General features: G+C 50.3%; 5 protein-coding genes across 5 annotated transcripts; 2 read left to right on the top strand and 3 right to left on the bottom strand.

Annotated features, from left to right (window-relative positions):
* The first annotated feature begins 47 nt into the window (after positions 1–47).
* V8C40DRAFT_236237 (mitochondrial 54S ribosomal protein uL23m) lies at positions 48–1,082 on the top strand. Its single transcript, XM_083214012.1, has 2 exons — positions 48–243; positions 312–1,082. Exons 1-2 carry the CDS (start codon positions 173–175, stop codon positions 853–855), a joined length of 615 nt encoding a protein of 204 aa, XP_083077245.1. The 5' UTR covers positions 48–172; the 3' UTR covers positions 856–1,082.
* Positions 996–2,357, bottom strand: V8C40DRAFT_236236 (MT-A70-domain-containing protein). Its single transcript, XM_083214011.1, has one exon. The coding sequence runs from the start codon at positions 2,208–2,210 to the stop codon at positions 1,122–1,124; it is 1,089 nt and encodes a 362-aa protein (XP_083077244.1). The 5' UTR covers positions 2,211–2,357; the 3' UTR covers positions 996–1,121.
* Positions 2,358–2,467: 110 nt separating this feature from the next.
* V8C40DRAFT_236235 (RNA pol II accessory factor, Cdc73 family-domain-containing protein) lies at positions 2,468–4,287 on the bottom strand. The gene is made up of 2 exons (XM_083214010.1): positions 3,510–4,287; positions 2,468–3,430 (listed from the first exon to the last, which is right to left on the bottom strand). Exons 1-2 carry the CDS (start codon positions 4,089–4,091, stop codon positions 2,786–2,788), a joined length of 1,227 nt encoding a protein of 408 aa, XP_083077243.1. The 5' UTR covers positions 4,092–4,287; the 3' UTR covers positions 2,468–2,785.
* A 266-nt stretch (positions 4,288–4,553) lies between these two features.
* On the bottom strand, positions 4,554–6,409 carry V8C40DRAFT_236233 (coenzyme A transporter). The gene is made up of 2 exons (XM_083214009.1): positions 5,973–6,409; positions 4,554–5,895 (listed from the first exon to the last, which is right to left on the bottom strand). The coding sequence occupies exons 1-2, from the start codon at positions 6,198–6,200 to the stop codon at positions 4,930–4,932; spliced, it is 1,194 nt and encodes a 397-aa protein (XP_083077242.1). The 5' UTR covers positions 6,201–6,409; the 3' UTR covers positions 4,554–4,929.
* Positions 6,410–8,930: 2,521 nt separating this feature from the next.
* On the top strand, positions 8,931–12,090 carry V8C40DRAFT_236232 (origin recognition complex subunit 4 C-terminus-domain-containing protein). The gene is made up of 4 exons (XM_083214008.1): positions 8,931–10,484; positions 10,535–10,696; positions 10,753–11,181; positions 11,255–12,090. Exons 1-4 carry the CDS (start codon positions 9,081–9,083, stop codon positions 11,831–11,833), a joined length of 2,574 nt encoding a protein of 857 aa, XP_083077241.1. The 5' UTR covers positions 8,931–9,080; the 3' UTR covers positions 11,834–12,090.
* Positions 12,091–14,972: the final 2,882 nt, after the last annotated feature.

Genomic DNA, 14,972 nt, shown 5'->3' with positions numbered 1-14,972 from the left:
CAGTTCATGGTTGGACGATGGTAGCACAGTATTGAAAACACAGTAGGTCATGACGCGATACTGTGTCGGCCAATCTTGACCCCACATGGGCAAAACTTTGGATATCGAAATCCGATTGATTTGATATGCCTGTATAGCATCATTTCAACCAGACCCAATTCACGCTGCAGTCATGGCCGAGGCAGTAAAAGCGGCCGCGCGCCAATTGCCCGCCTTCAAGCTGGGCCAAAAGCAAGTTTTCTTGTACGCCAAATCTCCGCAAACCCGTGAAACTCTCCCTTGCGCAATAACTCACCACCAGTATCCCCCAGGCCAAACCATGTCATCACGATGCTCCGAAAAGAACACCTGCCGCCCAACGAAGCCTGCTTCAAGGTGCCCCTACGATTCACAAAGTTCGACCTACGAGACTACCTGTGGAACCTCTACAGCGTCGAAGTCACCGCCGTCCGGTCCTACGTCAAGCAGCAGCCGCTCACCCAGCGCAGCACCAGCTCGCGCTCCTGGTACCGCCCGCAGCCGCAGAAGATCATGACGGTCGAGCTGGCCAAGCCCTTCCAGTGGCCCGAGGTGCCGGCGGACCTGGAGCCCTGGAGCAACGAGCTGTGGAAGATGCGCGAGGACACGATTGAGAAGAGGAACGAGGAGCAGCTCGTGCGGCAGCGGTTCCAGATCCCGCTCAAGAGCCAGGAGCCGGTGCCCAAGGAGAGGGTAGAGCTGGGCAACTTGGCCAAGAAGATGCTGTCGGGAGAGGTCAAGTGGGAGAACAATGTTGTTCTGGATCCTAGGTGGGATCAGATTCTGGGTAAGGACAAGGCTGTGAAGTCAGTAGAGAAGACAACGACAACTTCATGAAAAGAAATAAATTTTAAAAAAGGGATAATGGAAAATGGAATACCAAAAAGAGGGAGCGAGCACTATGGGGTTTCTTCTCCTATTGGGAATATACAGGAAAAGAGGGGATGATGGCGACTGGCCAGTGTACGACTTGGACGCATAGAATGTGGCATGTATGTATGTATGTACCTTATGTATATTACTCTTGAACTTGAACAAAATGGCTATAAGGCCAATTCTTTCTACTTTGGATAACAGCTTCACGTCATTGACATATACCAATGTCAAAACTCAATCCAATGCTCTGCAGCCTGGAACCGCAACACCTGGTCCCCCCAACTCCACCACCCAGAAGTCAGATTCCGTGCAAACACTTCCAAAGCAGCGTAATCCCTCCCCAGAACGTCTTCAAACAAGAACCGAAGGCTCGGTTTCCGCGAATGTACATCAGGAACCGCCACAATGACCTGAGGCTTAAGCCCGCTCGGAGCTTTTGCGCCAATGCGCTTTGCTATGAGGAGCGTCTCCCACGGCTTTCTCCAAGTAGATTCCATATCGAAGATGGGCTCGCCGGAGGAAGTAATCTTGAGCCACGTCCATTGTGTTACCAGCTCTAGGCCCCAGGATGCAAAAAGCCCTCTGGGAGAGGTGACGAGGTCGAAAACACTGGACTTGTTCGTGATCCAGATGGCTACTAGGCCATCGGGAGCAAGATGTAAGGGGACAGGGATGCTGAGGAGAAGCTGCTGGATTTCAGTGAGATTGTAGGCAGTGCTGTAGCTACCTGTCTTTTTCCTGCGAACAGATCGATTTGGCCAGGGAGGATCAAGGATAATGAGGTTGAACTGCGGTGCCGTGTCGACGAATGTCTGCCGCAAGTCTTGGATCGTTCCGTTGAGGTATTCAGCTCCAGCCGGAATCCTGAGACGAGAAGCCTCAGCCGATTCATCACCAGTAGCATCAACATGGCCGTCATCAACAGACACCCCTCCCTCCTCTGAAGAATGACAAGCCCGGTCCAGGAAGAACGGCCCCGAATATCGATCCCGAAGCTCATCCAGCGCGCTCTGAGCAGCTCCCGCAGCCATTAAATCAGCAATGCAAGCTCCCGCAGACGGCGAATGGCCCGCCGATGCTCCATTGCGCGGCTCCGGGGTAGCAAAAGGTTCGAGCGGGGGAGGTCCGGAGACGATGCGAGCCGCAGGCTGGTGGCCGGGGGAAACTTGGGCTTCCTCTAGGGAGCGGGGGATGTCGAGTAGGACAAAAGCAGGTGAATCATTGCTGTTGCTGCTGCTCGATTGGAAGAGGATTGACGATGGTGGTGAGGGTGATGAGCTGAGAGCTGCTGCCTCACTTGTGCTGCCAGAGGCCATGTCGGCGCATGAGATTATACAAACATTGTGCTATGATCAATAACAATTACAAGCATATGTTGCGTATCACGAATAAAGAGACAAAGCCATTTGGAAGGTCACTGCATTGAATAAATGGCAAGCAAACGCAAAGGCCTTCTGTCAAAGTGATTGAAGATTTACTTACCAATGGATTAGCGCTAGTACAGGTAATAAAGGGCCAATAGGATTACATCAATCACATTCGTTACAATTGTTCATCTGGTTGGCTAAAAATGGCAATAGATTCTTTCATTTTCATTTTCTTTATTATCTTACTTTTACTCGTCCTCCCACTCTTCTCTTCTACCCTTTGTCAGAAAAGAAAGTGAAAGGAAAGAAAAAACCAAAACGCCGTCGCTCCAAAACGAACAAGGAAAAATGTATACGTGCTGAGTTTGTTGTACATTCTCTCCCAACCCACCAATAGCCCCGGTAATGCCTCGCACCTTTGAGGCATCTTTGGCATCTTCGTTCATCCTTTCCAATTCCTTTGATACCACTCACTATTTCCCATCCTTTTTCAACCTTGCCCAAAGGACCGACAGGTTTTCGGCTTATATCGACGTTGGAGCAGCGTCTTTCCTCCATCCCTTGCTCCGCATGTTCATCTCAATAGATTTCCAGATATACTCCACAACCTCCTTATCTCTAAATCGCGAGGCAACGTCGTCTTCGCCTCGCCAGCGGTCCACACTGGTGCTCATGACACGATGGCCCCAGCCGCGGATATTATCCGGCGGCAAGTCGCCTCTCCATCCGACGAACACGCCCATGGTGTGCTTAAACAGCTCGTTGGGATTGCTCCACTTGTAATTCTTGAACTGCCACGTCTGGCCTGTTGTAAACACCGCAACGATGCGGTTCCAGTATTCGGGCTTGAACTGCTCCGACCCCTCGACAAGGATGAAGCGCATAGGTCGGTTGGGGTCGATGCCGGGAATGATGCGCTGGACGTGAAGCATCGAGGCAGTGGACGCTCCAGCATCAGGAGGCACAAACTTGCCGTCCTCGAGGAAGGACCGGGCATTAGACATGCGCAGTAGAGACGAGGCGGATGGAGAAAGCAGGATAATGGGATCGGGGCGTCGGGAGGGGCCCTTTTGATTGATAGAGAGGGACTGCGTTGAGCCAATAGCGGATGAGGATTGTGACTTCTTTTGGATAAAGGGAATGGCGAGTTTTCGGACGTGGGAAAAATCCTAAAAGCAGCGTCAGTCAAGTGTCCACGGGTGGTGCACGGCGTACAAGCAGCTTCAAGTAAAGCATCGATTCACTTACCGTGGGTTTGATGCCCCTCAGGACCGTGTTCCGGTCGCCCATCCGGCGCTCGCCATCGTACACGCTCGCCAGCCGCGGGTCAATTGTCCCCTTGCCGGACCTCGCCTGCGCAGCCAAAGCCGCACCGCCAGTCTTGGATGACGGAGCCGCTCCAGCAGCCGCCGCACTCGCATCACCGGCCAGTGGCTTGATGTACTCGCTTTCTTCACTAGCACCTTCCAGCCAAGTAATCAGATCTAGCCTCTCGATGAAGCCCAAATTCTGCACCTTGCCGCTCGACCCGTTGGCGGCGAGGTCGTCGTTGAGTGTTGTTGCCGAGGCATTGTATTCTGGAATGGCAAGCTCACGGTTGAGCCAGGCAAAATAGATACTGCGCAGATCGACGGGCTTGTCGCTCGAGATGAAGCGCGTGGGCGAGTCTATCGGCAAGGAGAGGGAGAGCCCTGTGAATTGCAGGTGCGTGGCCTTGGAGAGAGGGACTTCGGGCGCCGATGCATCGGCAGACGCGCTGGGGATGAAGGGCTGGCTGCTCGAGATGGACTGTCGAAGGACAAGGAGGGGATCGTGGTCAGTGGGCGCCATGATGGACGCGAGAGGCGCGAGGGTGGGAAAAGGATCCGAGCTTTGTAAGAGAGGCGTTCAACTGGGGGAGATGGAAGCGGGCGGTGCTATCGATAGTTGATTATGAGAGGTCAATTGATGCGCCGCGTAGCATTGAGAGAAGAGGCCCGCTGGTGATGAGGCTGTAGGGGGGCGATGCCTTGTTGGGAGATGTAAGTTGGTGAAGAGAGGTTGTAACGCAGCAAGGCTGAGGGAGGCTAAAAAGCTGCAGCGCCGTGTCGGCCAATTAGATTGCAGCTTGACTCCCAGCCAGCACAGCTCAGACGGTGCCCATTGGAGGGACTTTTAAACCATGGTTCAAAAGTGAAAATCCAGTGAAATGATTTCTAAACTTCTATTTATGTAATATATGTTGCATAGTAGTGAGTATAGGCACTGTCAACTATTTGCCAGTGCGTTTCACATGGATGGATGTTAAATCCAAGCAGCTCAGTTTAAAACTTGAGGTGGTGCAGCGCCACCTCACACATACTCAGTTGGTAAAAAGAGTTACATCAACTTAACAAATCACCATTACTGGTACCGGACGTCTGAATGCATTGAATGCAACTCTATTGCATTCTACAAAAACGCTGTGAGCTGTTTTACATGTAACCAATCCCACCATGTCCCGCACTCTAAGCGGGCTCAACCTCAACTCCGTCCTTTCGAGGTACCCTTGGAGGCTCAATGATACAAAATAGAGAGCAACAGAAAAAATGAACAAAGAACAGAAATCTTTACACGTAATGCTTTACAACCAAAAAGACAAAAAAATTCGCCAACGCCAGTACAGCCGTGCCTTCGTTTTCCTCTTTCTTTATATACCAAAAACAAGCTTCATGCGTTCGTAGGTGTAAAAGCTCACCGCCGCCAAGGGAATCACCTTGACATATCCAATCGTGAGGCCGACGAAAAAGCCCTTGAAGCCGCGCTCCCGGAGGATCATAGCCGCCGTCTCTCCGACTCGTAGCCTTCGGCCATCGCCAACAGCGCCGCCAACCTGCATGCGTCGTCGCACGACCTCTAGAGGGTAAGAGCTCGTCTGAGAAATCATGCCGGCTACGCCTCCGGCTGTAAGTTCGGCCCAGGACCGAAGCGGTGCCGCCTTGCCTTCTGGATGGTTCTTCTTTTTCGGCAGAGTCGTATACTCAGCGATGGAAGGATGGCGCAGGAGGTCGGACATGGTGTCGTGAGTGAGGAAGGACACACCAGCATACGGCAGCATGCCGAGCATAGTGGGAGCAAATCCTCGGTAGAAATTCACAAGGCCGACTCGTGGTGCAACGGATTCGACGGCGGAGGTGGCTGAGTCCACGGCTGCAGCAATTCCAGGTGTATTTGGCAGTTTTGGTGTTCGGGATTTTTCAACGGGGTGTTCGTTATAGATTTGGCGACAAATCGATGTCAAGGATGACCGGCCATCTCTCCTGGTTTCAAAAGCGAGACGGACTCGAACAACTTCTAGGGGATATGTGAAAAAGACGGAGGTCACGCCGGCAAGACTGCCACTGATCAGCCGTCTGAATGGCGTCTCGTGGTTCTTGTCAGGGATAATTATGTTGCGAATCTGCTCATAGGCGAGGAATTTAATGCCGGCATAGGGGAAAATTCTGAGGAGTGTGGCTGAGTGGCCCCTGAAGAGCCCTCTGCCGCCTTCATGAAGGTATATGTCTTTCATCGCGGAAGCGACTCCAAACGAGGAGCCGGTGTATTTTGCGAACTGAGGATTACTGGTCTGGAAGAGGATTTTGACGCGATCGAGAGGCGCCACTGTCGTTTTGGCCTGTTCGTGAAGCGGTTAGCAAAAACCAATTCCTGCATATCTCGACTGATTCGGCCTTCCCAAGCGAACAAACTCACAGCGCATCCAGCGATACCTCCGGCGACACCGGATCTCCAGATATAGTCCCATGAGCGAGTCTTTGCGCGCGCGGCCACGGCATCGTCGTTGGCAGTGGAAATAACAGCTTCTTTTCTTCTCGGAGCAGGAGCCGAAGCCGCAGTGCCAACCACAGTCGCGCCATGCTGTCGAGCTTTGTCGCGTGCTATGTCGGCCATGGAGCCCGCATCCGCATAGGCGGACGGCATTGCGGCGCAGTGGCGGATAGTTTTGCGATGACCAAGAGAGTCTATGGGAACGACATGCCCGCAGAAGTCGAATGGGGGGATATTTTCGGATTCTTGAAGCAAAATAAGGAGGGCGAAAAAGGAGGATGCAAAAAACAAAAGGAAAAGTCGCAGCAACGGTTGAACGGCTTAGCGAGCAAATGCTAAGGGGCAAATGATTGTAAGGATCCAGGAAAACAAAAAGTTGGTGAAGAATCGATAGCGGATCGAAACTCCGGCTCCGAGAGACGTCATGCGCCTGTGCGCACTTTGGCGATACCTGTGCGGTACCTGGGCTGACGCACGTTGACTGCCCATGTGACCAAGTCACTCAGGGGTTACTCTGAGGGGAGCTGTTCAGGGCGTGGGGTTCTCCGGACCGCTGGAGAAAAGCTGGAGTGCTGCCGAGCCGAGAAATACCGAGTGTAGAGCCGTTGTGCCGTGAACACCCATTGGGCGTCCAGCTGCGACAACGGCTCTTTTGTCACGGGTTACAAATACCAATTAATCACTTTAGAATTGAAGAAGCGAGGCAGAATTAGAATATGGGCTTTAAAAGAGTAAATTAGGTTGCAGATAGATTGCCTAATTGGTTGGTAGGCGAGCAATCAATAACTCAATCACATGCCAAAACCCTCCCTATCTATTGCATATTCTCCATTGAAGAACAAAACAGTTAGTTGTTGGCACTTTGTTCACCCGTCGACCGAAAATTCCTTACTTCAGGAATTAAAATTTGCAAAGGAAGAAAAGAATCAACCGCCACCCATATAGCTCGTGCCCCGGACACAACGTGAGCTGGTCATACGATAAAGCTGGGGTCTAGTCACCAACCAAGAACGTGGGCAGATTTCCCCAAGGACTCGGCCCACTTCCCCAGACTCCTCCACAGAGTTCATGATGCGTGTATCTTCTATATTTTTTGCCGAAACAAGCCTCTAGCATACTGAATAGTATTTGTCGAGCTCGCACAATGTGGTAAAGCAATACCGAGCCAAAGCCCTTCAAAACGGCGTCATCGGGTGAACTCGGCTATATGTCTACGTGTTGGGCAAAGGAGAATAGCAAGTCATACTCAAGAGGATTTATCGCAATTGAAATGCCTCAAATATACCACAACTCATAGCATCATTAATCTCCTACTGCGCTCGCCAATGATCAGCAGGGTCTCTAACTTGACCTGAGGCAATTCCGCCAATATTTCACTAAAACGCTATCTCATACATCAGTGCTGGAGAGGTATCAATCAGCTCTGTTCTCTGTATTATGAGGAGATGTTCATATTAATTCCAATAGGCTTTGATGGATTCGGCAGTAGAAGTTGTTAATGTATCAGCTCACTCCTTGCAACTTAGCACCCGAGATCAACCTATTCTCCAGTGATAGATCTTCATTGTAAAGCTACTAGGAGGAAATTAAAGTTTTTCTCAAACTCATTACTCAACATGATAAGATGAAATGTCTATATTTTCATCTAACATCCTTCTTTGACCATCCCAGCTACTACATCTTCTCCTTAGCAGCAGCCCATTATTTGATAGCACGGCCCTGTAGAAGGCGCCTATAGTGAGAATAATAGACATGGCTAAAAGTCTATACTATTAAGGGGATTTGAGTCCTTATTAAAGATGACTTCCGGTTGACAGAGTAGCCGGAGGCAGAGATTCGACAGGACTTCTGGAGTCCAACAATTTGATGGCGGACTATGCATCCAAGGGCGTACGCAAAGCTTGCAAATATCTAAAACTCGGACTCGAAGATATCTCCTAGTCCCAAACCTTACAGAGTGTTCCTTGTTATGGGGAGTAGGCTTCTTCCTTTTCGACTGTGGTAGCTGGACGGCGGGTGTTGCGTATAGAAAAGGGGTGTTCACTCAAAATGGAGACTAGCGTCGACTTCTCTATGCATAAATAAGGAAAAGGTCTCCAATCATAGGACGCCTTTGACACCTCCAAAAACTAGAGTTTCTTTGTTCACCAGTAGATAATCCCGCTAGGTAGCATGTTGAAATCCTCCAAACCCATCTACATCTCTCCCCATACCCTTTGAGAACACCTCGTACAGTAGCAGACGCTGGAGATAACCTTGCAGCAGCCGTTCAGCTCTAAATGACAGTTTAAAGATTCCGCACTATCAAGAGGCATCTACCAGCGACAGGTTTGTTTCGGGGGCATCTTCCAGTAGGATTAACGCAATGACTTCTTAGAAACTCAAAACAGCAATCAAGATGCAACCGACGAGACCTTTTAAAGGCCTAGTCGCTTAAGAACTTCAAGCTCCCAAGATGAGAACACCTCGGTCCCAAGCAGCTTCTGACGCATGTTGAAGTCAGAGTTAAGAGCACACAGGGAAGAATTACAGTACATAACACTATCTTGACTTTACACGCTATCATAAAACGATTGGCTTCAGCCTTCCTTATCATTGAGCGCTTCTAAATATTGAGAGAGAAAACAAGCGATTGGGTATGATAGGGGGTTGGTATATAAAAGAAGCCAACGGCGGATGTCGATATAGTTCTGAGCAGCAGATGACGATAAAAGTCTCCCTATATAACAGGTTGTAAGTGGTTGGAGGTAACATTTGGTTGATACAGTGACCATAACAAATTGCCTAATTGGGCACTGGGGGTGCTGTGGCGCTAAATTAACGCGTCCACCAACTGGAAAACGCGCTGCACGCGTTCAAATTAATTGACATGTCTAGGTTAACCATCGCCAACCTCCATTCTCGAAGGGTAGGCAAAACATCGCGACCCCTTCCGCCTTCAAACCACGTAATGCACCATTAGGCATTTTAATAAGAGCACTGCTGTCGAGGCTGTGCATTTCTTTGGTGTTTTCTCCCGCCACAGGCCAAACGATGGACCTCGATGCAGCTTCTGCAGGCCAAAAGCGAAGTTTTGACGATCACGATGCCGATACAGCTGCAACGCCGAAGAAGCGCAGGATTGATGGAGAAAACACAGGCCCTACGACGCCGGGCGCCTTGAGTACCATCGCCTCGGCCATCTCGGGCGTTTTTGGATACGGCAAAAAGGCTGCCGAAACGCAGACACCGACCGATGCCGCGGGGAATGGCGTCTCCTTACCAAAGCCACTGCTGCCGCTATCTACAACATCACCGAACAGGAGTAAGCCAGCCATCAAGCTAGCAGCTCTAATTGGAACGAAATGGGATAATGGAGACTTGATCAAGCCGTCGGCATCGAAAAGGGGGAGAGGAGGGAGGCGGAAAGCGGCCCCTGTGCCAAATGCAAGCTCAACAACAGAATCGACAGCGCCTTCAGGTCGAGGCAGGGGAAGGGGAAGAGGCAGCAGAGGTGGGAGAGGTAGCAGAGGAGGTCGAGGTCGAGGTCGAGGCGGAGCTAGAGACACAACCAGGAAAGAGGACGAGGCGGAGGACGATATCGATGTCATTGCAAACGAGACCAAACCAGAAGCCGTGGCCACGCCTCACGAATCGCCTTCAACGGTGCGCTCAATCAGGCGTCTCGACTTGATGCCGCTTTCCAATGGCATGCTTGATACTACAGCGGACGAGCTTTCGACAAACGAGTTCCCTACCGTCAGTCCTCTGAAGAGCAGAAGTCTCAATCTGAACCAGAGACTAGCTGAGTCAACGAGTACCACATCGACGCCAAAGAGCATCCTATCTCCGACCAAGAAAGAGGGGCCTCGACCGCAGAAGAATGTTTCTTTTAACAAGAGCGTCGATGCCGAAGCCACCACTGAGGTCTTCTTTGAGGACTTGCCCAAAGGGCCCAGCGCCAAAAAGAAACCTGGTCGAAAGCCCAAGCAGGCCCAGTCTGTTGTTGCTGCCACAGATGAGATTGTGTGCGGCGTGTGCTCCAGACCAGACTCACAAGCACCCAACGAGATTATTCTATGCGATAACTGCGACTTTGCCGTCCATCAAATGTGCTACGGAGTACGAGAGATTCCAGAGGGCGATTGGTTATGCAAGTCGTGCGCGCAAGAAGATGTTTTGGGCCTGACCAAGAAACCGACTGAGGAGACTTCTGAATTAGCTGCCAACTCAGTGGCGGCTCCTGTTGTCGAGGTGCCGGAGATTCCCAACTTAGATCATCATTTGCGCACCCTCCAGAGAGTTCTCCTGGATCGATGCAACGGCCGGAGGACGATTCGCATGTTTGGGCAGCAGGATCAGTACGAGAAGGCGCATCAGCTCATTGAGCAGACTGTAGTGGCGGGCGAAGGAAACTCTATGCTCCTCATTGGCCCAAGAGGGTGTGGTAAAACAACGGTATGTATGTATTTGCTTGCTAACAGGGTTGATGCTAACGGCTCATTCAGATGATCAACAACATTGTTAAGGACATGTCACGGGAACATCGACAGGATTTCCATATTGTTAGGCTCAACGGATTCATCCATACAGATGACAAGCTGGCACTGAAGGAAATCTGGAGGCAGCTTGGAAAAGAGATGCAGGTTGACGATGACTTGCTGACCCGGGTGAGTAGTAATATTATGTCCTCCGCTAATGTTCAAACCTTGCTAATTATTCACAGTCCAACTATGCTGACACCATGGCGTCCTTATTGGCACTGCTGTCCCACCCTTCGGAAATCCTAGGACTGGATGAGGGAGTCACGTCGCAATCCGTGATATTCATCATTGACGAGTTCGATCTGTTTGCGACTCATCCCAGGCAGACGCTTTTGTACAACTTGTTCGACATTGCACAGTCTCGAAAGGCGCCCATTGCCGTCTTGGGCTGCACAACGCGCCTTGACGTGGTGGAGATGTTGGAGAAGAGAGTCAAAAGCCGGTTCAGCCACCGGTATATTTATTTGTCTTTACCCAAGAATCTAGCGGCTTTCTGGCAAGTGTGTCGACAGGGGCTCATGCTCGGGGATGTCGAACCAGAGGAAGAAGGACTAGACCAGAGCGTTGAAGGATTCAGCGAGTTCCAGGCGTATTGGGATCACAAGATTGAGGTCAGTAAAGTTTCCCCCACATTCGGAATCTTTTCCGTACGGGCTCATGTGCTAATGACGGCTTGGCGTACAGGATCTCTACAAGCAGCGAGCATTTCAAGACTTGCTTCAGTACCACTACTACACAACCAAGTCGCCGTCGGCATTCTTCAATGAATGGATCTTGCCGCTGTCATGGCTGACGGCGGGCAATCCCAACCTCAACATTCCTGCCGTCGGCTCAGAGTTGACGTCGCTGGCGCCGCCAGATTCGCGACTGCACCTGCTATCGACACTGTCAGAGCTGGATCTCGGGCTATTGATTGCCGCCGCTCGGCTCGACATTGTGGCCGACACGGACACGGTCAACTTTGCCATGGCATATGATGAGTACAGCACGCTGGCAGGGCGGCAGCGCGTACAGTCGGCTACGGCAGGCATGCTTGCGCAGGGCGGCAACGCGAGGGTCTGGAGCAGGGGCGTGGCGGCCGTGGCATGGGAGCGACTCGTGACGCTGGGATTGCTGGTGCCGGCGGGCGTGGGAGCAGGCAGCCGAAGTCAGGGACATGGTGGCCTGGAAGCAAAGATGTGGAGAGTGGACGTGGCGCTGGAGGAGATTCCGGTAGCTACGAAGCTGAGCACTGTTCTGGCCAAGTGGTGCAAGGAGATATGATTTCACGTCGGTTTGTCCTGATTCTGTTTTCTTGATTACTACACGGGCTCTGGGCATGATCAAAGGGAATCTGTTTGTTTATTGTATTTTTTTGTTTTCTTTCTTCCTCTTTTCTAAACTAAGGAGGAAACGCATAAGCATGTACGGAGCAGGACGAGATACACACATGATAGACCGCAAGACAGCCAAAAGGGGTACGAGGGAACGGGCCGTTCCTGGAAGCATGACTCCAAGAAATGATACTAAATACATTAATCACTGTAACTCATTCATGATGAAGCCATGGCGGCAGAGCATAATCGAAACAAATGGCCCGGATCATCATTGCGGCTCTCGGCCGAGTGATTAAGTCTAAAGGACCCTTGCCTACCACATGCCAAATCTTTAAGCAAACAAAGATTGTCTGTCAATCTTTTTTGCCGCGGCTCAAGCATAGGCAATTCCGAAAAGCTCACCAAAATCCCCCTTTAAAGAGCCTCTTCATTGAAGATTTGCTCCGTGCTGGGCTCGGCCGGACAAATTGATGCGTCCACAGGCCGGTTCAAAGGAGCCCGATAACCTCGAATTTTGTGCTCACCTTGTCTTTTTAAGGTTGTATTAAACATCTGATTACTCGTCCCTCGCGCAGCAGTTTGTTAACGGCGTCTATTCGGAGGGGGCGAGAAAGTGGATCAGAAAAGAACAAATTTCATTTCTGTCTTTGATTTGGGTTGACAATAAAGCGAATATGCCGAGTATACGAGCAAGCCTTGCATTGTTTGGTGTTTATCAGTGGGGGCGGAATAAAATGTATGGAGAAGCGCGGCTTGGCTAATACGGCCGTCGGGGTAAATCAAATGGAATTTTTAGGTTGCTTATGGGAATTGTGGTTTGGGCGATAGCCGGGCTAATTTACTAGGGGGGGAATAAGTAATACGTGTATTTTTTGGAGGAATGGGAGATGTGATATTAGTTCGGGGATTCAAGGTCTTTAGGATACCGGTTTGCCGGTCTTCTTTATTTTGTCTTCTTTGTATTGTTTGTTCTTCTTTTCCAGCTCTTAATGTTGTTAAGATGGAGATGTTGTGACGGGTGAAGAGACCATGGGAGAGACGGCCGGGATGAATCTAGAGGCCGATTCTCCCTTACCTTGCGTTAATGTAGATGCCGAACTGCATGTAACCAGGGAATTACATATCAACAATAGATAGGCATTATTACTACGACATTGAAAAGAAGGAGAATTGGAGAAAAAAAGACCAGCAAAAGCAGGTGTCAGTCACATCGGAAAGGCTGCTAATGCATCATGAATCAGCCTCGGATATCCCACCCGAACTCTCTCGGTGCAACCCAATCTCGAACTTCCAAAAGCGGTATTTCGTATAACGGCTGCCTGTGAAGCTAGCGGGAGTCGGTCGAGCAGCATTTGCCTAAGAGCGGCATATCAATTCCCACGATGCTACTGTTGCGTTGCAGGTCTTTCGGTATTATACGTGCGTTGTGAGTAGTGGGAGTACTACTGCCGGATGTGGAATTATCGATGACAAGAAATATTCCGTACCGCAGCACCCGCAGCATCCGCAAATGTCAATATGGGAACTGCATTGCTATTGCATGCAGCTGCTCCATATCGAATGGTAAGTAAGCGGAGGTTTTTTGTCTGTTTTTTTCACGAGCAAAAGAAGAAGATAAGAGCAAAATGGAAAAGACAAGCCAGGAAGCCTCTTTTTGGCTCAGCCCTGTGAGCTTGTTGGTTCTGGTTTAGTTTGGTTGGTCCAAGCCTCCAAATTAAAACGGGGCCGGAAGTCACTTACATCAGAGATTCTAAGAATAAACGGATGACTAAGGTGGTGAGTAGCTTGTTTTACGAGTGAGATGGACGAAACCGAAACCAGGGGATTTGTTTAGTTTGAACATGGGAGAGGAAGTTGAGGAGAAGAGAGGATTGAAATGACGGTCAGAGAGGGAGCAAGTAGCGAGTAAATCTGATGTGCCATTCAATCACGTCCAAAGATGGGCATATCATGTACGAGTATAGTAGATGTTAGTTGAATCAATATTAATTAATTAATGGATTTATTTTGTATGCACCGAGCCGGAATTCACGTGCGACAGTCTCCACATCTCCCGAGCTCCGTCCTCGTCCGTCCTGAATGACAGCAGCCAAACTGGAATCACTCTCCACCAACCAATCAAGCCAAGCCCATTCAAAGCTGCATCTCTCCAAACCCCGTCGATTTGGCAGCGTTGCATGGATGCGTGCCGTTGCCCGGATCTGGTAGTCTGTGTCTGCCCTTTCAATACCTGACTACCAAACCAATCGCCGAGCCGACGACAACGCAGCACAAAGGACTGGACTGGACGTGCCAATTACCATCCAACAGCTGTTCATTCATCAGTCAAGCCACTTACTTCTGACTTACGGCCCAACATACCAAACTATCTACGAAGCATCAACCAACAAAAGATTCCACAAGAATACTCTATTATTATTACTGATCAATAGCCGCAGATATTAATACTGCGCATTACACACACAACCAACTACGGTATACCCTTGCCGCTATCCCCATCCCACCCAGGGCCCCAAACCAAAACAGAGCCACCCCGGGCTGACGCCTGTCAGCACAAGCGCCGCTCCAGCCCTTCTTTCGCCCGCCCAAGAAACCAAAAAAGGGTCATCGCCAGCGCTTTCTTCTTTCGTATCTTCGTTTTTTTCGGGGCAGCAATTTCCGGCGGCTATCCCAGTCTTACGGGATCATTCCCATTCAAATCGCGGTTAATACACTAGCGCTGCTATTTATTAACAGCGCCGCATTACAATTACAAAAGCAAGCAGTGGAGGCTAGGCTTTGCCGAGTCCAGCCCAAGTTTTGACTGCGGATATCAATCAAAACCTCCTAAACTCTATTCATCTTCTCTCTCCTCTTTCTCTTCTTTCTTCTTCTTTATTTCGTCTCTTCCTTCTGTTTGATCAGCACAAGCCCAGCTCCATTCGTTTGACGCTGGTTTTAGCGTCAGTCTGCTGGTGTCCCTTGCTTCAGCTCTGAAACGCCGCTTAGCATCCCATCCCGCCACCAAAACCGCCCCGCGCCTTTGCTTGGGGGCTCGTGATATCAGACACAAGGCCATTGTATCACCCGCTCGCTCTTTTGACAAA

The sequence above is a fragment of the Trichoderma camerunense genome (genome assembly GCF_050948025.1).
Source record: "Trichoderma camerunense strain CBS 138272 chromosome Unknown V8C40scaffold_3, whole genome shotgun sequence".
Taxonomy (NCBI): Eukaryota; Fungi; Ascomycota; class Sordariomycetes; order Hypocreales; family Hypocreaceae; genus Trichoderma; species Trichoderma camerunense.
Note: the sequence above shows the minus strand (reverse complement) of the source record. Positions and strands in the feature narration are given on the sequence as shown.

Excerpts from the sequence above, each read along its gene's own strand:
- V8C40DRAFT_236237 (XM_083214012.1), top strand. The coding sequence starts at position 173 with ATGGCCGAGGCAGTAAAAGCGGCCGCGCGCCAATTGCCCGCCTTCAAG. Across the intron at positions 244-311 it reads GGCCAAAAGCAAGTTTTCTT|GCCAAACCATGTCATCACGA; the intron begins GTACGCCAAATC and ends AGTATCCCCCAG.
- V8C40DRAFT_236233 (XM_083214009.1), bottom strand. The coding sequence starts at position 6,200 with ATGCCGTCCGCCTATGCGGATGCGGGCTCCATGGCCGACATAGCACGC. Across the intron at positions 5,896-5,972 it reads GAGGTATCGCTGGATGCGCT|GCCAAAACGACAGTGGCGCC; the intron begins GTGAGTTTGTTC and ends CTTCACGAACAG.
- V8C40DRAFT_236232 (XM_083214008.1), top strand. The coding sequence starts at position 9,081 with ATGGACCTCGATGCAGCTTCTGCAGGCCAAAAGCGAAGTTTTGACGAT. Across the intron at positions 10,485-10,534 it reads GAGGGTGTGGTAAAACAACG|ATGATCAACAACATTGTTAA; the intron begins GTATGTATGTAT and ends CGGCTCATTCAG. Across the intron at positions 10,697-10,752 it reads ACGATGACTTGCTGACCCGG|TCCAACTATGCTGACACCAT; the intron begins GTGAGTAGTAAT and ends AATTATTCACAG.
- V8C40DRAFT_236235 (XM_083214010.1), bottom strand. The coding sequence starts at position 4,091 with ATGGCGCCCACTGACCACGATCCCCTCCTTGTCCTTCGACAGTCCATC. Across the intron at positions 3,431-3,509 it reads TGAGGGGCATCAAACCCACG|GATTTTTCCCACGTCCGAAA; the intron begins GTAAGTGAATCG and ends CGCTGCTTTTAG.
- V8C40DRAFT_236236 (XM_083214011.1), bottom strand. The coding sequence starts at position 2,210 with ATGGCCTCTGGCAGCACAAGTGAGGCAGCAGCTCTCAGCTCATCACCC.